Source organism: Caretta caretta, chromosome 1 (assembly GCF_965140235.1).
Source record: "Caretta caretta isolate rCarCar2 chromosome 1, rCarCar1.hap1, whole genome shotgun sequence".
NCBI lineage: Eukaryota > Metazoa > Chordata > Testudines > Cheloniidae > Caretta > Caretta caretta.
In genome coordinates, this window is record NC_134206.1 from 81,656,846 (window position 1) to 81,671,799 (window position 14,954).

The 14,954-nt window shown below is 45.4% G+C and overlaps 2 protein-coding genes across 16 annotated transcripts in view; one reads left to right on the forward strand and one right to left on the reverse strand.

Moving 5' to 3' along the window:
* The window catches only part of MYCBP2 (MYC binding protein 2), a 420,373-nt gene that overhangs the window by 229,575 nt on the left and 175,844 nt on the right, over positions 1 to 14,954 (reverse strand). For all 15 annotated transcript variants that reach the window (XM_048852688.2, XM_048852718.2, XM_075129126.1 and 12 more), the window contains 2 exons: positions 14,866 to 14,949; positions 2,435 to 2,531 (listed from right to left, as the gene is read on the reverse strand). In XM_048852688.2, the coding sequence (XP_048708645.1) occupies positions 2,435 to 2,531; positions 14,866 to 14,949 (181 nt within the window). The remainder of the gene's footprint in view (positions 1 to 2,434; positions 2,532 to 14,865; positions 14,950 to 14,954) is intronic.
* LOC125637786 (uncharacterized) lies at positions 4,715 to 6,607 on the forward strand. The gene is made up of 2 exons (XM_048852791.2): positions 4,715 to 5,610; positions 5,998 to 6,607. The coding sequence occupies exons 1-2, from the start codon at positions 5,031 to 5,033 to the stop codon at positions 6,120 to 6,122; spliced, it is 705 nt and encodes a 234-aa protein (XP_048708748.2). The 5' UTR covers positions 4,715 to 5,030; the 3' UTR covers positions 6,123 to 6,607.

Genomic DNA, 14,954 nt, shown 5'->3' on the forward strand with positions numbered 1-14,954 from the left:
TGTGTTGTGGTCTGGATGAAAGCTGGAGGCATGTAGGTAGGAATATCGGTCAGTAGGTTTCCGGTATAGGGTGGTGTTTATGTGACCATCGCTTATTAGCACGGTAGTGTCCAGGAAGTGGATCTCTTGTGTGGACTGGTCCAGGATGAGGTTGATGGTGGGATGGAAATTGTTGAAATCATGGTGGAATTCCTCAAGGGCTTCTTTTCCATGAGTCCAGATGATGAAAAAGATGTCATCAATATAGCGCAAGTAGAGTAGGGACATTCGGGGACGAGAGCTGAGGAAGCGTTGTTCTAAGTCAGCCATAAAAATGTTGGCATACTGTGGGGCCATGCGGGTACCCATAGCAGTGCCGCTGATTTGAAGGTATACATTGTCCCCAAATGTAAAATAGTTATGGGTGAGGACAAAGTCACAAAGTTCAGCCACCAGGATTGCCGTGATATTATTGGGGATAGTGTTCCTGACGGCGTGTAGTCCATCGTTGTGTGGAATGTTGGTGTAGAGGGCTTCTACATCTATAGTGGCCAGGATGGTGTTTTCAGGAAGATCACTGATGGATTGTAGTTTCCTCAGGAAGTCAGTGGTGTCCCAAAGATAGCTAGGAGTGCTGGTAGCATAAGGCCTGAGGAGGGAGTCTACAAAGCCAGACAAGCCTGCTGTCAGGGTGCCAATGCCTGAGATGATGGGGCGTCCAGGTTTATGGATCTTGGGTAGCAGATAGAATACCCCAGGTCGGGGTTCCAGGGGTATGTCTGTGAGGATTTGTTCTTGTGCTTTTTCAGGGAGTTTCTTGAGCAAATGCTGTAGTTTCTTTTGGTAACCCTCAGTGGGATCAGAGGGTAATGGCTTGTAGAAAGTGGTGCTGGAGAGCTGCCTAGCAGCCTCTTGTTCATATTCCGACCTATTCACGATGACGACAGCACCTCCTTTGTCAGCCTTTTTGATTATGATGTCAGAGTTGTTTCTGAGGCTGTGGATGGCATTGTGTTCTGCATGGCTGAGGTTATGGGGCAAGTGATGCTGCTTTTCCACAATTTCAGCCCGTGCACGTCGGGAGAAGCACTCTATGTAGCAGTCCAGTCTGTTGTTTCGACCCTCAGGAGGAGTCCACCCAGAATCCTTCTTTTTGTAGTCTTGGTAGGAAGGTCTCTGTGGATTAGTATGTTGTTCAGAGGTGTGTTGGAAATACTCCTTGAGTCGGAGATGTCAAAAATAGGATTCTAGGTCACCACAGAACTGTATCATGTTCGTGGGGGTGGAGGAGCAGAAGGAGAGGCCCCAAGATAGGATAGATTCTTCTGCTGGGCTAAGGGTATGGTTGGATAGATTAACAATATTGCTGGGTGGGTTAAGGGAACCACTGTTGTGGCCTCTTGTAGAATGTAGTAGTTTAGATAGTTTAGTGTCCTTTTTCTTTTGTAGAGAAGCAAAGTGTGTGTTGTAAATGGCTTGTCTAGTTTTTGTAAAGTCCAGCCGTGAGGAAGTTTATGTGGAAGGTTGTTTTTTTATGGGAGTATCCAGTTTTGAGAGCTCATTCTTAATCCCTCCCTGTTTGCTGTAGAGGATGTTGATCAGATGGTTCCGCAGTTTCTTTGAGAGCATGTGGCACAAGCTGTCAGCACAGTGTATGGGGTACGTGTACGTGATATGTGTGCCCCTCAGCAGCTTCCCCCACCCGCTACCAGCTTTCCCCACCCACCAGCAGCCCTGCAAATCAGAGCCTCCTCCTCCCATCTCTCCCCACACCTCCCAATCAGCTGTTTCGTGGTGTGCAGGAGGCTTGGGGAAGAGGGGGGGGAGAGGAGGATCGAGGGCACGGCATTGTGGAGTGGGGGCAGGGCCTGTGGCAGAGCCAGGGGTTGAGCAGAGAGCACTGCCTGGCACATTAGAAAGTTGGTGCCTGTAGCTCCAGCCCTGGAGTTGGTGCCTATACAAGGAGCAGCATATTAACTTCCGAAGAGCCGCATGTGGCTCCACAGCCACAGGTTGGCCACCCCTGCAACAGACAGTACTAGGTGCCTCAAAACTGCGTGGAATCATTAACAACTTATTAGCTGGTAAAGACAACTATTTGTGATACTATCAATACATATGAATATTTACACATCAAAAGTGAAGGCAATTTTCCAAACTAGCTTACTCATTAAAAGGTAAAAACATACTGCAATAAATATGCAGTTATATTATCTGGACAACCACAATGATAACCAAAGTTTACTCGGACATGAGTTTGCATTTGAATGTTGACTGAGAACTGAAAAAAACTGCCTTTAATACATGAATACATCTAGCTTCCTCTCAATGTATGTGAATTTTTATTAAGTTGTAGCGGAAAATACAGTAAAATTAAAAAAATTTCCTTGAAATTCTTTAAATTTTGCAATCAGAAATGAATACATAGAAAATGAAGACTGTAACTGGTACTCACCACTGAGACAGTTCTTGCAAATGACCTCTTTAAAATATGAACAGGCTCGCTGGTTTGCTGTTTTCCTTTTGATGCACTGCCATCACTTGTTGGCAGCCTGAAAGCAGAAATTGAGAAATGAGATGATAAATCTTGACTGTGTTTTTAAGCGTGTTTTGTTTTATTATACTGGTTAGCGACAATGCAGTACAGGGATATGCTACTGGGATTACCTAGAAATGTTACTTTAGAAATGAAGTGAAGTAAACAATTCTTCTCAGAGAAACAGATCTGCCAATTTGGATTCTGCACTATTAGGAAGGAGGGCTGTCCTTCAAACAAACACTGATGAGTAAGGCTACCTTTTAGTCACAGGTATTTTTAGTAAAACCATGGACAGGCCACTGGCAGTAAATAAAAATTCATGGCCTGTGACCTGTCCATGACTTGTACTATACCCCTGACTAAATCTTAGGAGTGCTGTGGGTGCTGGAGGCAGCGGCCCAGGAGGTGCTGCAGGTACTCGGAGGCAGGGGTATGGGGTGCAGCAAGTGTTTGGGGTGGGGGGTGCAGGTGCTGGGGAGGGGCAGTCCAGGGGGGCTCAATTCAGAAGCAGTGACATGTCCCTCCCTAAGCTCCTATCTCTATGAGCTGCCAGCTCTGCAGCTTCCATTGGCTGGGAACCACTTCCAGGGAGACCCCTCCCAAGGTAAGCACGACCCAGAGCCCTCACCGCCTCCCGTGCCCCAACCTCCAGCCCCACCCAAACTCCTCCTGCTGCTGGGGGTGTATGTGGCATGAGACTTCCCCAGAAGCCACACCAGCGGCTGCAGAAGTCATCGAGTCCATGATTTCCAGAGATTTCAGTGACATTTTCTGCTCTGGGGATGGAACAGTCAGCAAACAGCCCCACAGCTCTCAGCCACTTCTGGCAACGGGCCCCCAGCAGCTCCTAGCCGCCAGGCAGCAGGGGGACCCCAGAGCTGTGGGTAGTGGACCCTCCTCCATCCTCATTTGTCATGGATGTTTTTAGGAAAAATCACAGACAGGTCATGGGCTTCCGTGAATTTTTTATTGCTCACGATCTGTCTGTCATTTTTACTAAAAATAGCTGTGACAAAATCTGAACTTTACTAATGAGTTTTTCTGTTTTCATTATTGCAAGTTTTCCTTCTGGCATTGAGAACACAGAAAAATACAGGAGAAGGCACATGACCTCAGGAGAAATGTCCAAAGATTTGCTTAATTCAGGATCCTTTTATGGTGAAACAGAATTAAGATGCAGAAATAGAGGGAACGATGGATTAGCAGGTACGCTCCTATGAAACCCAAATTACAGGTAGAATAATGTTGTCCCGTTCTCCAGCAGAGTGCATTTGATAATCCAGATTCAAGACTACTGAGACGCAGGCCCAAAGTAGTGTCACACAAAAGGAAGGCAGGAAACGAACACACACAGAGAGAAATTATGACTTAGGAAAGAAGTACCATCTGCAGGCCTTTGTGTTTCAAGGCTGCAGACTTGGACATCTAGATGGTAATCCCTCACAAAGGTGAAATAGTGAGGATTAGGCGGCAGGTTTGCAGAACTTTGATTCTGATCTACTTATATATTAATTATACTTCTAGCAGGTCATCCAAATTATTGCATTTATGGAAGGGAGCCCTCCTAGACAGGAAATTCTCAGAGTCTGTGAAATAAAGAACACAGAGCTTTTTTGTACTGAGGCACAGTCATGTTAAGACCACATCTTCACTGAAGTGAAAAGGGAAACTCATCCCGCAGAAAATAAGGAAAAGATTGTCAAGGCTATTATACTTAAGTGAGATTCCAGGTTGGAAGGTAAGCCTTGACATGGGATTTAAGATTAAAAATGGTCTTTAAGAAATGGAAAATATGAGTGTGCCTCACAAGAGGACCCTGTCTCCCAGCAAATCCCAAAGTGAAGACTTGTCCTTTAATTTCAATGACCTAAAGACCCTTCCCTTAAGCTGTAAAGCACTGTTTTTCAGAATATTTGGAGAAGATTAAACTACTTGAGCAAGTGAGGAAAAATGCACGTTCCTAGTGCTTCCTTTTCAGTTTCAGGTTTGTACCAGAAAGCCCAGTGAAGCATGTCCAAGGAGAGTGATATTTTCACTTGTGGGATGGAGATCTATCTGAAGGGGCCTCAGGAAAATGGCTTCTTGGTCAAGATGGGCAAATTAGAACCAGCATGTGGTAGTCCTTCACGGACTTCCTGAAAACACAAGGAGTCATAGCCCTGGTCTACACTAGGACTTTAGGTCGAATTTAGCAGCGTTAAATCGATTTAAACCTGCACCCGTCCACACAATGAAGCCCTTTATTTCGACTTAAAGGGCTCTTAAAATCGATTTCCTTACTCCACCCCTGACAAGTGGATTAGCGCTTAAATCGACGTTGCCGGCTCGAATTTGGGGTACTGTGGACACAATTCGATGGTATTGGCCTCCGGGAGCTATCCCAGAGTGCTCCATTCTGACCGCTCTGGACAGCGCTCTCAACTCAGATGCACTGGCCAGGTAGACAGGAAAAGAACCGCGAACTTTTGAATCTCATTTCCTGTTTGGCCAGCGTGGCAAGCTGCAGGTGACCATGCAGAGCTCATCAGCACAGGTGACCATGATGGAGTCCCAGAATCGCAAAAGAGCTCCAGCATGGACCGAACGGGAGGTACGGGATCTGATCGCTGTTTGGGGAGAGGAATCCGTGCTATCAGAACTCCGTTCCAGTTTTCGAAATGCCAAAACCTTTCTGAAAATCTCCCAGGGCATGAAGGACAGAGGCCGTAACAGGGACCCGAAGCAGTGCCGCGTGAAACTGAAGGAGCTGAGGCAAGCCTACCAGAAAACCAGAGAGGCGAACAGCCGCTCTGGGTCAGAGCCCCAAACATGCCGCTTCTATGATGAGCTGCATGCCATTTTAGGGGGTTCAGCCACCACTACCCCAGCCGTGTTGTTTGACTCCTTCAATGGAGATGGAGGCAATACGGAAGTAGGTTTTGGGGACGAAGAAGATGATGATGAGGAGGTTGTAGATAGCTCACAGCAAGCAAGCGGAGAAACCGGTTTTCCCGACAGCCAGGAACTGTTTCTCACCCTAGACCTGGAGCCAGTACCCCCCGAACCCACCCAAGGCTGCCTCCTGGACTCAGCAGGCGGAGAAGGGACCTCTGGTGAGTGTACCTTTTAAAATGCTATACATGGTTTAAAAGCAAGCATGTGAAAGGATTACTTTGCCCTGGCATTTGCGGTTCTGCCTTTGCAAAAGGTTTCTGGGGAGGGCAGCCTTATTTCGTCCTTCATGGTAGGACACTTTACCACTCCAGGCCAGCAACACGTACTGGGGAATCACTGCAGAACAAAGCATTGCAGTGTATGTTTGCTGGCATTCAACCAAAATCCGTTCACGCGGTGGGAGGAGGCAAAATGCGACCTTGTAACGAAAGCACATGTGCTATGTATGTAATGTTAACAGCAAGGTTTACCCTGAAAGAGTGTAGCGACTGTTTTATAAAATGTGTCTTTTTAAATACTGCTGTCCCTTTTTTTTTCTCCACCAGCTGCATGTGTTTCAATGATCACAGGATCTTCTCCTTCCCAGAGGATAGTGAAGCTTAGAAAGAAAAAAAAACGCACTCGCGATGAAATGTTCTCCGAGCTCATGCTGTCCTCCCACACTGATTGAGCACAGACGAATGCGTGGAGGCAAATAATGTCAGAGTGCAGGAAAGCACAAAATGACCGGGAGGAGAGGTGGAGGGCTGAAGAGAGTAAGTGGCGGGCTGAAGACAGGGCTGAAGCTCAAAGGTGGCGGCAGCGTGATGAGAGGAGGCAGGATTCAATGCTGAGGCTGCTGCAGGACCAAACCAGTATGCTCCAGTGTATGGTTGAGCTGCAGCAAAGGCAGCTGGAGCACAGACTGCCACTGCAGCCCCTCTGTAACCAACCGCCCTCCTCCCCAAGTTCCATAGCCTCCACACCCAGACGCCCAAGAACGCGGTGGGGGGGCCTCCGGCCAACCAGCCACTCCACCACAGAGGATTGCCCAAAAAAAAGAAGGCTGTCGTTCAATAAATTTTAAAGTTGTAAACTTTTAAAGTGCTGTGCTTAAAGTGCTGTGTGGCATTTTCCTTCCCTCCTCCACCACCCCTCCTGGGATACCTTGGTAGTCATCCCCCTATTTGTGTGATGAATGAATAACGAATGCATGAATGTGAAGCAACAATGACTTTATTGGCTCTGCAAGCAATGATTAAAGGGAGGAGGGGAGGGTGGTTAGCTTACAGGGAAGTAGAGTGAACCAAGGGGTGGGGGGGTTAATCAAGGAGAAACAAACAGAACTTTCACACCGGAGCCTGGCCAGTCATGAAACTGTTTTTCAAAGCTTCTCTGATGCGTACCGCGCCCTCCTGTGCTCTTCTAACCGCCCTGGTGTCTGGCTGCGCGTAACCAGCAGCCAGGCGATTTGCCTCAACCTCCCACCCCGCCATAAATGTCTCCCCCTTACTCTCACAGATATTGTGGAGCACACAGCAAGCAGTAATAACAGTGGGAATATTGGTTTCGCTGAGGTCTAAGCGAGTCAGTAAACTGCGCCAGCGCGCCTTTAAACGTCCAAATGCACATTCTACCACCATTCTGCACTTGCTCAGCCTGTAGTTGAACAGCTCCTGGCCACTGTCCAGGCTGCCTGTGTATGGCTTCATGAGCCATGGCATTAAGGGGTAGGCTGGGTCCCCAAGGATACATATAGGCATTTCAACATCCCCAACAGTTATTTTCTGGTCTGGGAATAAAGTCCCTTCCTGCAGCTTTTGAAACAGACCAGAGTTCCTGAAGATGCGAGCATCATGCACCTTTCCCGGCCATCCCACGTTGATGTTGGTGAAACGTCCCTTGTGATCCACCAGAGCTTGCAGCACTATCGAAAAGTACCCCTTGCGGTTTATGTACTCGGCGGCTTGGTGCTCCGGTGCCAAGATAGGGATATGGGTTCCGTCTATAGCCCCACCACAGTTAGGGAATCCCATTGCAGCAAAGCCATCCACTATGACCTGCACATTTCCCAGGGTCACTACCCTTGATATCAGCAGATCTTTGTTTGCGTGGGCTACTTGCATCACAGCAGCCCCCACAGTAGATTTGCCCACTCCAAATTGATTCCCAACTGACCGGTAGCTGTCTGGCGTTGCAAGCTTCCACAGGGCTATCGCCACTCGCTTCTCAACTGTGAGGGCTGCTCTCATCTTGGTATTCATGCGCTTCAGGGCAGGGGAAAGCAAGTCACAAAGTTCCATGAAAGTGCCCTTACGCATGCGAAAGTTTCGTAGCCACTGGGAATCATCCCAGACCTGCAACACTATGCGGTCCCACCAGTCTGTGCTTGTTTCCCGAGCCCAGAATCGGCGTTCCACAGCATGAACCTGCCCCATTAGCACCATGATGCATGCATTGGCAGGGCCCATGCTTTCAGAGAAATCTGTGTCCATGTCCTGATCACTCACGGGACCGCGCTGACATCGCCTCCTCGCCCGGTATCGCGTTGCCATGTTCTGGTGCTGCATATACTGCTGAATAATGCGTGTGGTGGTTAATGTGCTCCTAATTGCCAAAGTGAGCTGAGCGGGCTCCATGCTTGCCGTAGTATGGCATCCGCACAGAAAAAAGGCGCGGAACGATTGTCTGCCGTTGCTCTGACGGAGGGAGGGGCGACTGATGACACGGCTTACAGGGTTGGCTTCAGGGAGCTAAAATCAACAAAGGGGGTGCCTGTACATCAAGGAGTATTTCAGGCAGGACTGCACGGAGGGTTCCAATAAGAAATGGTGCACCTAAGTTATCGTTTTTATTGGAACAAGGAGGTTAGCCTGGCCTCTGATTGATACATGGCTAGATTTACCTCGCTGCACCTTCTCTGTGAGTGACTGCAGTGTGACCTAGAGGAATGAGTCCCCTAGACAGGGGAGGAGGCAAATGAGTACAAAACAAATCTGGTCTATTTCTTGTTTTGACCCACTCCATCTATCTTTTACATCTTTGGCTGGCAGCAGACGGTGCAGAAGGACTGCATGCCATCCACATCTCATGGCTGCTCGGCAGAAGATGGTACAGTACGACTGCTAGCCATCCCCATCTCTTGCCTGCCTGGCAGAAGATGGTGCAATACGACTGCTAGCAATCCTCATCTCTTGCCTGCCTGGCAGAAGATGGTACAGTACGACTGCTAGCAGTCCGTATCGCCTGCCCGCTCACCATAAGACGGTTCAATAGGACTGACTGCAGGACTAAAGAGAATGACCTGGTCAAGTCACTCCAAATTTAGTCCCTGCGCCCATGTCTGCCCAGGCGCTCCCAGCCGACGTGGCCAGGAGCACCTCGGACACGATGAGGACGACTACCAGTCGTATTGCACCGTCTGCTGCCAGAAGGCAAGGGGTTGCTGCTACTGTGCAGCAAAGCCGTACCGCGTCTGCCAGCACCCAGGAGACATAGGGTGACGGTTACCTGAGCGGGCTCCATGCTTGCTGTGGTATGGCGTCTGCACAGGTAACTCAGGAAAAAAGGCACGAAATGATTGTCTGCCCTTGCTTTCACGGAGGGAGGGAGGGAACGGGGGCCTGACGACACGTACCCAGAACCACCCGCGACAATGTTTTAGCCCCATCAGGCATTGGGATCTCAACCCAGAATTCCAATGGGCAGCGGAGACTGCGGGAACTGTGGGATAGCTACCCACAGTGCAACGCTCCGGAAGTCGACGCTTGCCTCGGTACTGTGGAAGCGCTCCGCCGAGTTAATGCACTTAATGCACTTAGAGCATTTTCTGTGGGGACACACACACTCGAATTTATAAAACCGATTTCTAAAAAACCGACTTCTATAAATTCGACCTTATTCCGTAGTGTAGACATACCCAGAGAAAGAAAAAGGTGTATATATAAGAAAGCAATTTTCCATGGTTGACTGGAAAGCAGGATAAGAACTTCTGAAGTTTTGACAGGAGGGAAAGTCAAAGAAATGCCGTTGAGAAGTGGTATTTCATGGCTCATCCAGTCTACAAAAAAGTGTTTTAGCCCCTACTATTTACCTGAATCAAAGTTATAGGATTCTACATCGAAAATTATTTACAATGGCCTTGGATTCCCCTCCTTCCCTGACCATGCTGGCAATGTATAGTCATCCAGTTGTCTAACCCCGATCACGATGGAAAGCAAGGAAAAAGAAAATGGCAAATTTAAAGTTCAATGGTTTTGGGGTCTAAAGGGCTGATTTTCTGACATGGTCAAGACGACGAAATTTAAGTCCAACGGGGGGGACAATCACAGCAGCTATCAATCCAAAAACTGTTTCCCATAGAGCCCTGTCTTTAGCAAGATGCAGAGATGATGTTTCAAAGGAAACTGTCATCCAATAGGACCCGTGATTCCATGCTGATGGGACAATGATAAGAATAGACAGAGCTGAATTTTGGCATCAGCTAGAAGCTTTCAAGCTGAAAGAATCCATGAGCTAAGAGCACGCAACAAAGAAACCAGTGTATATCAGAGATGCCATGGCTGTCATACAAATGTTGGCTTTGAGCCAAATTCCACACATTTGACGAATTGGCTCCTGAGTACTTAATGTAGGTTCTGAAAGGATTTGACAAAGCTAATTCTGTAATTGAAGTCTGACTGATATGACAGCAATAACTGTGAAAAGTGCAGAAAGACAGCACCAGACATGATCTAAAGTTGGATGGAAGAAATGCCAGCTGATTGGTGGATTTCCTATGTCTTCGCTGAAAAGTTTCTAAATGTGGCACCCAACAAGCAGTCACTTGTAAAATTCCGCTGTGAATGTATGGTTCATAATGCACCTGAGAGTGCAGAACCACACCCAGAACAAACATTCCTCGTAGCTGGAGGCTTTTTCAATGGTGAAGTAGCAAAGTCCATCATCAGTAGAGGTGTTGAAGCCCAAGACTTGTACAGCATTCAAGAGGCAGCGAACACAAGGATGTTTCTGCATGCTGTATATGCCAATATGGCTCTTGGGTCTCTTGGTATCAAATCTACAGTAATTAGATCAGATGGTACAGATGTTTTGATCCTTGCTGTTCACTACTTTCCAAAAATGGAATATACTGACAACCTGGATTGAGACAAGCACCATTACCAGCACAACTGAAACGCGTCACTTCATAACCTGCACATGCAATGTATAATACACTCACTTCTGACTTCTGCAACATACACAACAACAGGATGTGACTCTGTCATCCCTATTTGGTATTGGGAAAAATCTGTGTTTAACTTTGTCAAAATAAAAGGAGCTTACTTCTTCAGAGATCCGCCAAATTGGTAGAGAGTGATGGATAAGCTGCAATTTCTGAGGCAAGGAAGTTGGTAGCCATGCTGTATGACCAGAGCAATTAAGAAAAGGAGACCCATAGACATCTGACTTGATTACACCTCAATCTAGCCATCAAAAAGAACAAGTTACTGGCCAAACTCCCCCCATGTGAAGATAGTTTTGAAGAGCATATCAGCAAACAAAGATTTGGATGTCTTTGCACATAGGTAAACCAGATATTGGATCATCCTTGCAATATGGATGGAAAAATGTGGATGATGAACTACTTCCTGTATTCTTCAAGGGCCCAATGATACCTTAGCTTCAAGATCCCCTTTGTACCTGGACCCTTAAGGACAATCAAGTGTGCCTGTAGTCACAACAATCCTCCCTGCACAGAACTGTGTACATGTTAAGACAATGAAGACTGTGGTAACCCATGCACTCGCAACAGAATACATAAAAATGATGAACAAGATGATAATGATATTGACTAGAAATGTCACCTTCATTTCAATGATACCTGTACAAATTCATTATTAGATTTTAGTTTACTCTTTAGTTTGTTACGATGCTTTGAGGTCACAAAGAAATCCAATTTTATGTCTTGAAATAATAGAGTCATTAAACTAACAGAAACGAATGCAAATATTTTAACATGCTATGCTGTTGTAGGGTAAACCCCTTTGAAATCCCTCCTGGCCAGGGGAAAGCTCCTCTCACCTGTAAAGGGTTAAGAAGCTAAAGGTAACCTTGCTGGCACCTGACCAAAATGACCAATGAGGAGACAAGATACTTTCAAAAGCTGGGAGGAGGGAGAGAAACAAAGGGTCTGTGGGTCTGTCTATATTCTGTCTTTGCCGGGGATAGACCAGGAATGGAGTCTTAGAACTTTTAATAAGTAATCTAGCTAGGTACGTGTTAGATTATGATTTCTTTAAATGGCTGAGAAAAGAACTGTGCTGAATAGAATAACTATTTCTGTCTGTGTATCTTTTTTTTAACTTAAGGTTTTGCCTAGAGGGGTTCTCTATGTTTTTGAATCTAATTACCCTGTAAGGTATCTACCATCCTGATTTTACAGGGGGGATTTCTTTATTTCTATTTACTTCTATTTTTTATTAAAAGTCTTCTTGTAAAAAACTGAATGCTTTTTCATTGTTCTCAGATCCAAGGGTTTGGGTCTGTGGTCACCTATGCAAATTGGTGAGGCTTTTTATCCAACATTTCCCAGGAAAGGGGGGTGCAAGTGTTGGGAGGATTGTTCATTGTTCTGAAGATCCAAGGGTCTGGGTCTGTAGTCACCTAGGCAAATTGGTGAGGCTTTTTACCAAACCTTGTCCAGGAAGTGGGGTGCAAGGTTTTGGGAAGTATTTTGGGGGGAAAGACGCGTCCAAACAGCTCTTCCCCAGGAACCAGTATTAGTTTGGTGGTGGTAGTGGCCAATCCAAGGACAAAGGGTGGAATATTTTGTACCTTGGGGAAGTTTTGACCTAAGCTGGTAAAGATAAGCTTAGGAGGTTTTTCATGCAGGTCCCCACATCTGTACCCTAGAGTTCAGAGTGGGGGAGGAACCTTGACAGTTGTTTATGTCCATTTCTATGGTAAAAGCACCACTTGACATTTCCACATCACATCTCACCCTCATTGAAAACATAGTAAGTTTACAAATGATATGCATGTGTGCAGAGAGGGTACATATGTCAACCCAATCAGTGGTGTGCCCCTCATCCATATTACTGTACTTTAAAAAGTTGCTTTAAAAGTGCCTAAGCACCGGGATAGGTGCTTTTTTATTTCTGTACTGTAAAGCAAAATATAGAATTAACTGACATTGGAAATACAACTGTCAATTCTAATCCGTTGAAATAGCCTACAGGTATCCACCTGAATCTGAAAAGGTCTCTCTTGAAACTACGCTGGAAAGTTCTCTTTCCTGTAAGGACAGAGAGCAAGCTTCTCCAGTCTTGGCTTTCAGCCTTGATATTTTGTTGCTGTTGTTTTAGGCTTCCGAGACTTTTTTTTTTTTTTTTTTTTTTTAAAGGTAGATCAATGTGTCTGAGGCTTAGCCTTCGACTTTTAGCCTCAGAAGAGAGAGAGTATCTGAATTGGGGGTGCGGGGGGGGAGGAGTAAGTTTATTGAATGAATGGAATGAAATGGAAAAAAGCTGGGAAAGAGATGCAAGGCTTTCTGAAAGAGGAGATAAGCGGGAAAACAACAGGTTAACAAAAGCTCTCCTGACTAGCAAGTTCACTTAATGGAGCATTTCATGTAGCATTTCAAAGAGATAGTATTGGAGTAAGAAAATATGCAGAGGAGTAGACTGAGGACTCTGAGGAGACTCACAACAAGAGGGAAGGGAGATCTGAGGTCCCTTGAGTTTGAGAAAGGGGTCTTGGAAACCTCCAAGGCTACGTGAAGGGCTGGGACTCAAAAGAGAAAGCCCAAAATTATGCAATTAGGAAGAGAAGAAAATATAACACAGGCAACACTTAAGAGAATATCAAAGAAACAAAATTATTCAGAGCTGCCTCAATATCTTTTTACAGGTTGACTGCCCTTCCCACCACTGTGAATCTAGAGTGGCAGCTGACCTCAGGGAATATATTACATCCTAAGAAAGTTAAACAAATGGAAAATTCTCTTTTGCAGAGGACAGTGCAGTGCATCGCTGATGAGACTAATTTAAAAAAACTGTCTTTACTTCAGTGATATCTTTGTGAATTGCCAACTTTTCACTAGTTGCTAGTCTTAAATGAACTATCTGAACATATATGTAAACTGAATCGGTCACATTCATTTGACCTTTCAGAGAATGAGAGAGAGATTGGAATCAAAGTAAAACAGTAGGCAAGATTCACACAGCCACAAGAACCCTAAGGATACTTCTACAGTATGACTTATGTCGTTCAGGGATGTGAACAAACCTCCTCACAAGAAACACAAGTTATACCAACATAAGTGATAGTGTGCATAGCGCTATGATGGCAGGAGAGCTTCTCCTGCCGACACAGCTTCTGCCATTCGCGGAAGTGGTTTTATTATGCCAATGGGAGACCTCTCTCCCATCAGCATAGAGAGTCTTCTCTAGATGCACTGCAGCAGTGCAGCTGCATCAGTGCAGTTGCACTGCTGTACATGTAGACATGCCCTCAGCAAGATTTTGTAGCCCATATTTCATTTTTATCCCTACCACACTTTAAGGTGTCAATTCACTCACACCAAGGAAATCCCCAAGTAACACTCTGATCTTAGCTAACGTTGTATGCGCAAAGTGCAAAGCAACATTCGATAAAACTCCCAATTAAGCAATATTTTCTGTCATGCATATTTACTGTTTGTTTAGTGGTAGCACTTAGAGGAACCAGTCTGAAAGACACTGAAAAAAAATCCAGAGTGGTTTACTGTTTGTGAGAGTGGGCTTTACTAACAACTCGTCAGCTACTGGCCTTCGAACGTGTGCCAAGAAATCCAAGACTCTCAGAATCAAATGCAAAGTTTTATGATTGGGACCTAAAATACTTACAGCTGAAGCTGTGAACCACAGAACAAAATGGTGATAATACAATACAATGATAACAATGATAATGGTGATAATACAATACAAAAATACATAGTCAAGGCCTGTATAAGCACCATTTGACTATTTTGTCTAAGAAGCACTGCAGTATGAAATTCTGTATGGTAGTTTTTGAGAAACAGCCTAAAGCAGTGAGCTGGCCAAATCATTCAGGACCTTCAATCTGTCACAAAAATGAACTATTTTTGGGATAAAACACCAGTATTCACAAAACTAGCAGCTAAACTAAGGATGAAATATTGCAAACCTTTTAATTCAAAATCTCAATACTAACACACCACAACAACCTTTTAAAACCAGATGGAAATAACTTTTGGTATGACACATACTCTTCTTTATATCTTTTCAGCTATAACTTAATTTTCCCACAAGTTTTCAAACAACAGTTTCCTAACCCAGTAAAACAGCCCTATCATGCACGGTAAGCTTATCTTTACAGTACTTCCGTTCAAAAAAACAAACAAAAAAAAGAATGATTCCATAACCTGACCCAAAAATGGATGAAAATATTACCTGTATAGTAACTGAGGGATCTGTCCTGCATTAACATCTGTACCATTATTTGATTTCTTGGAACTCTTAAACTGGAAAACAACGCTGAA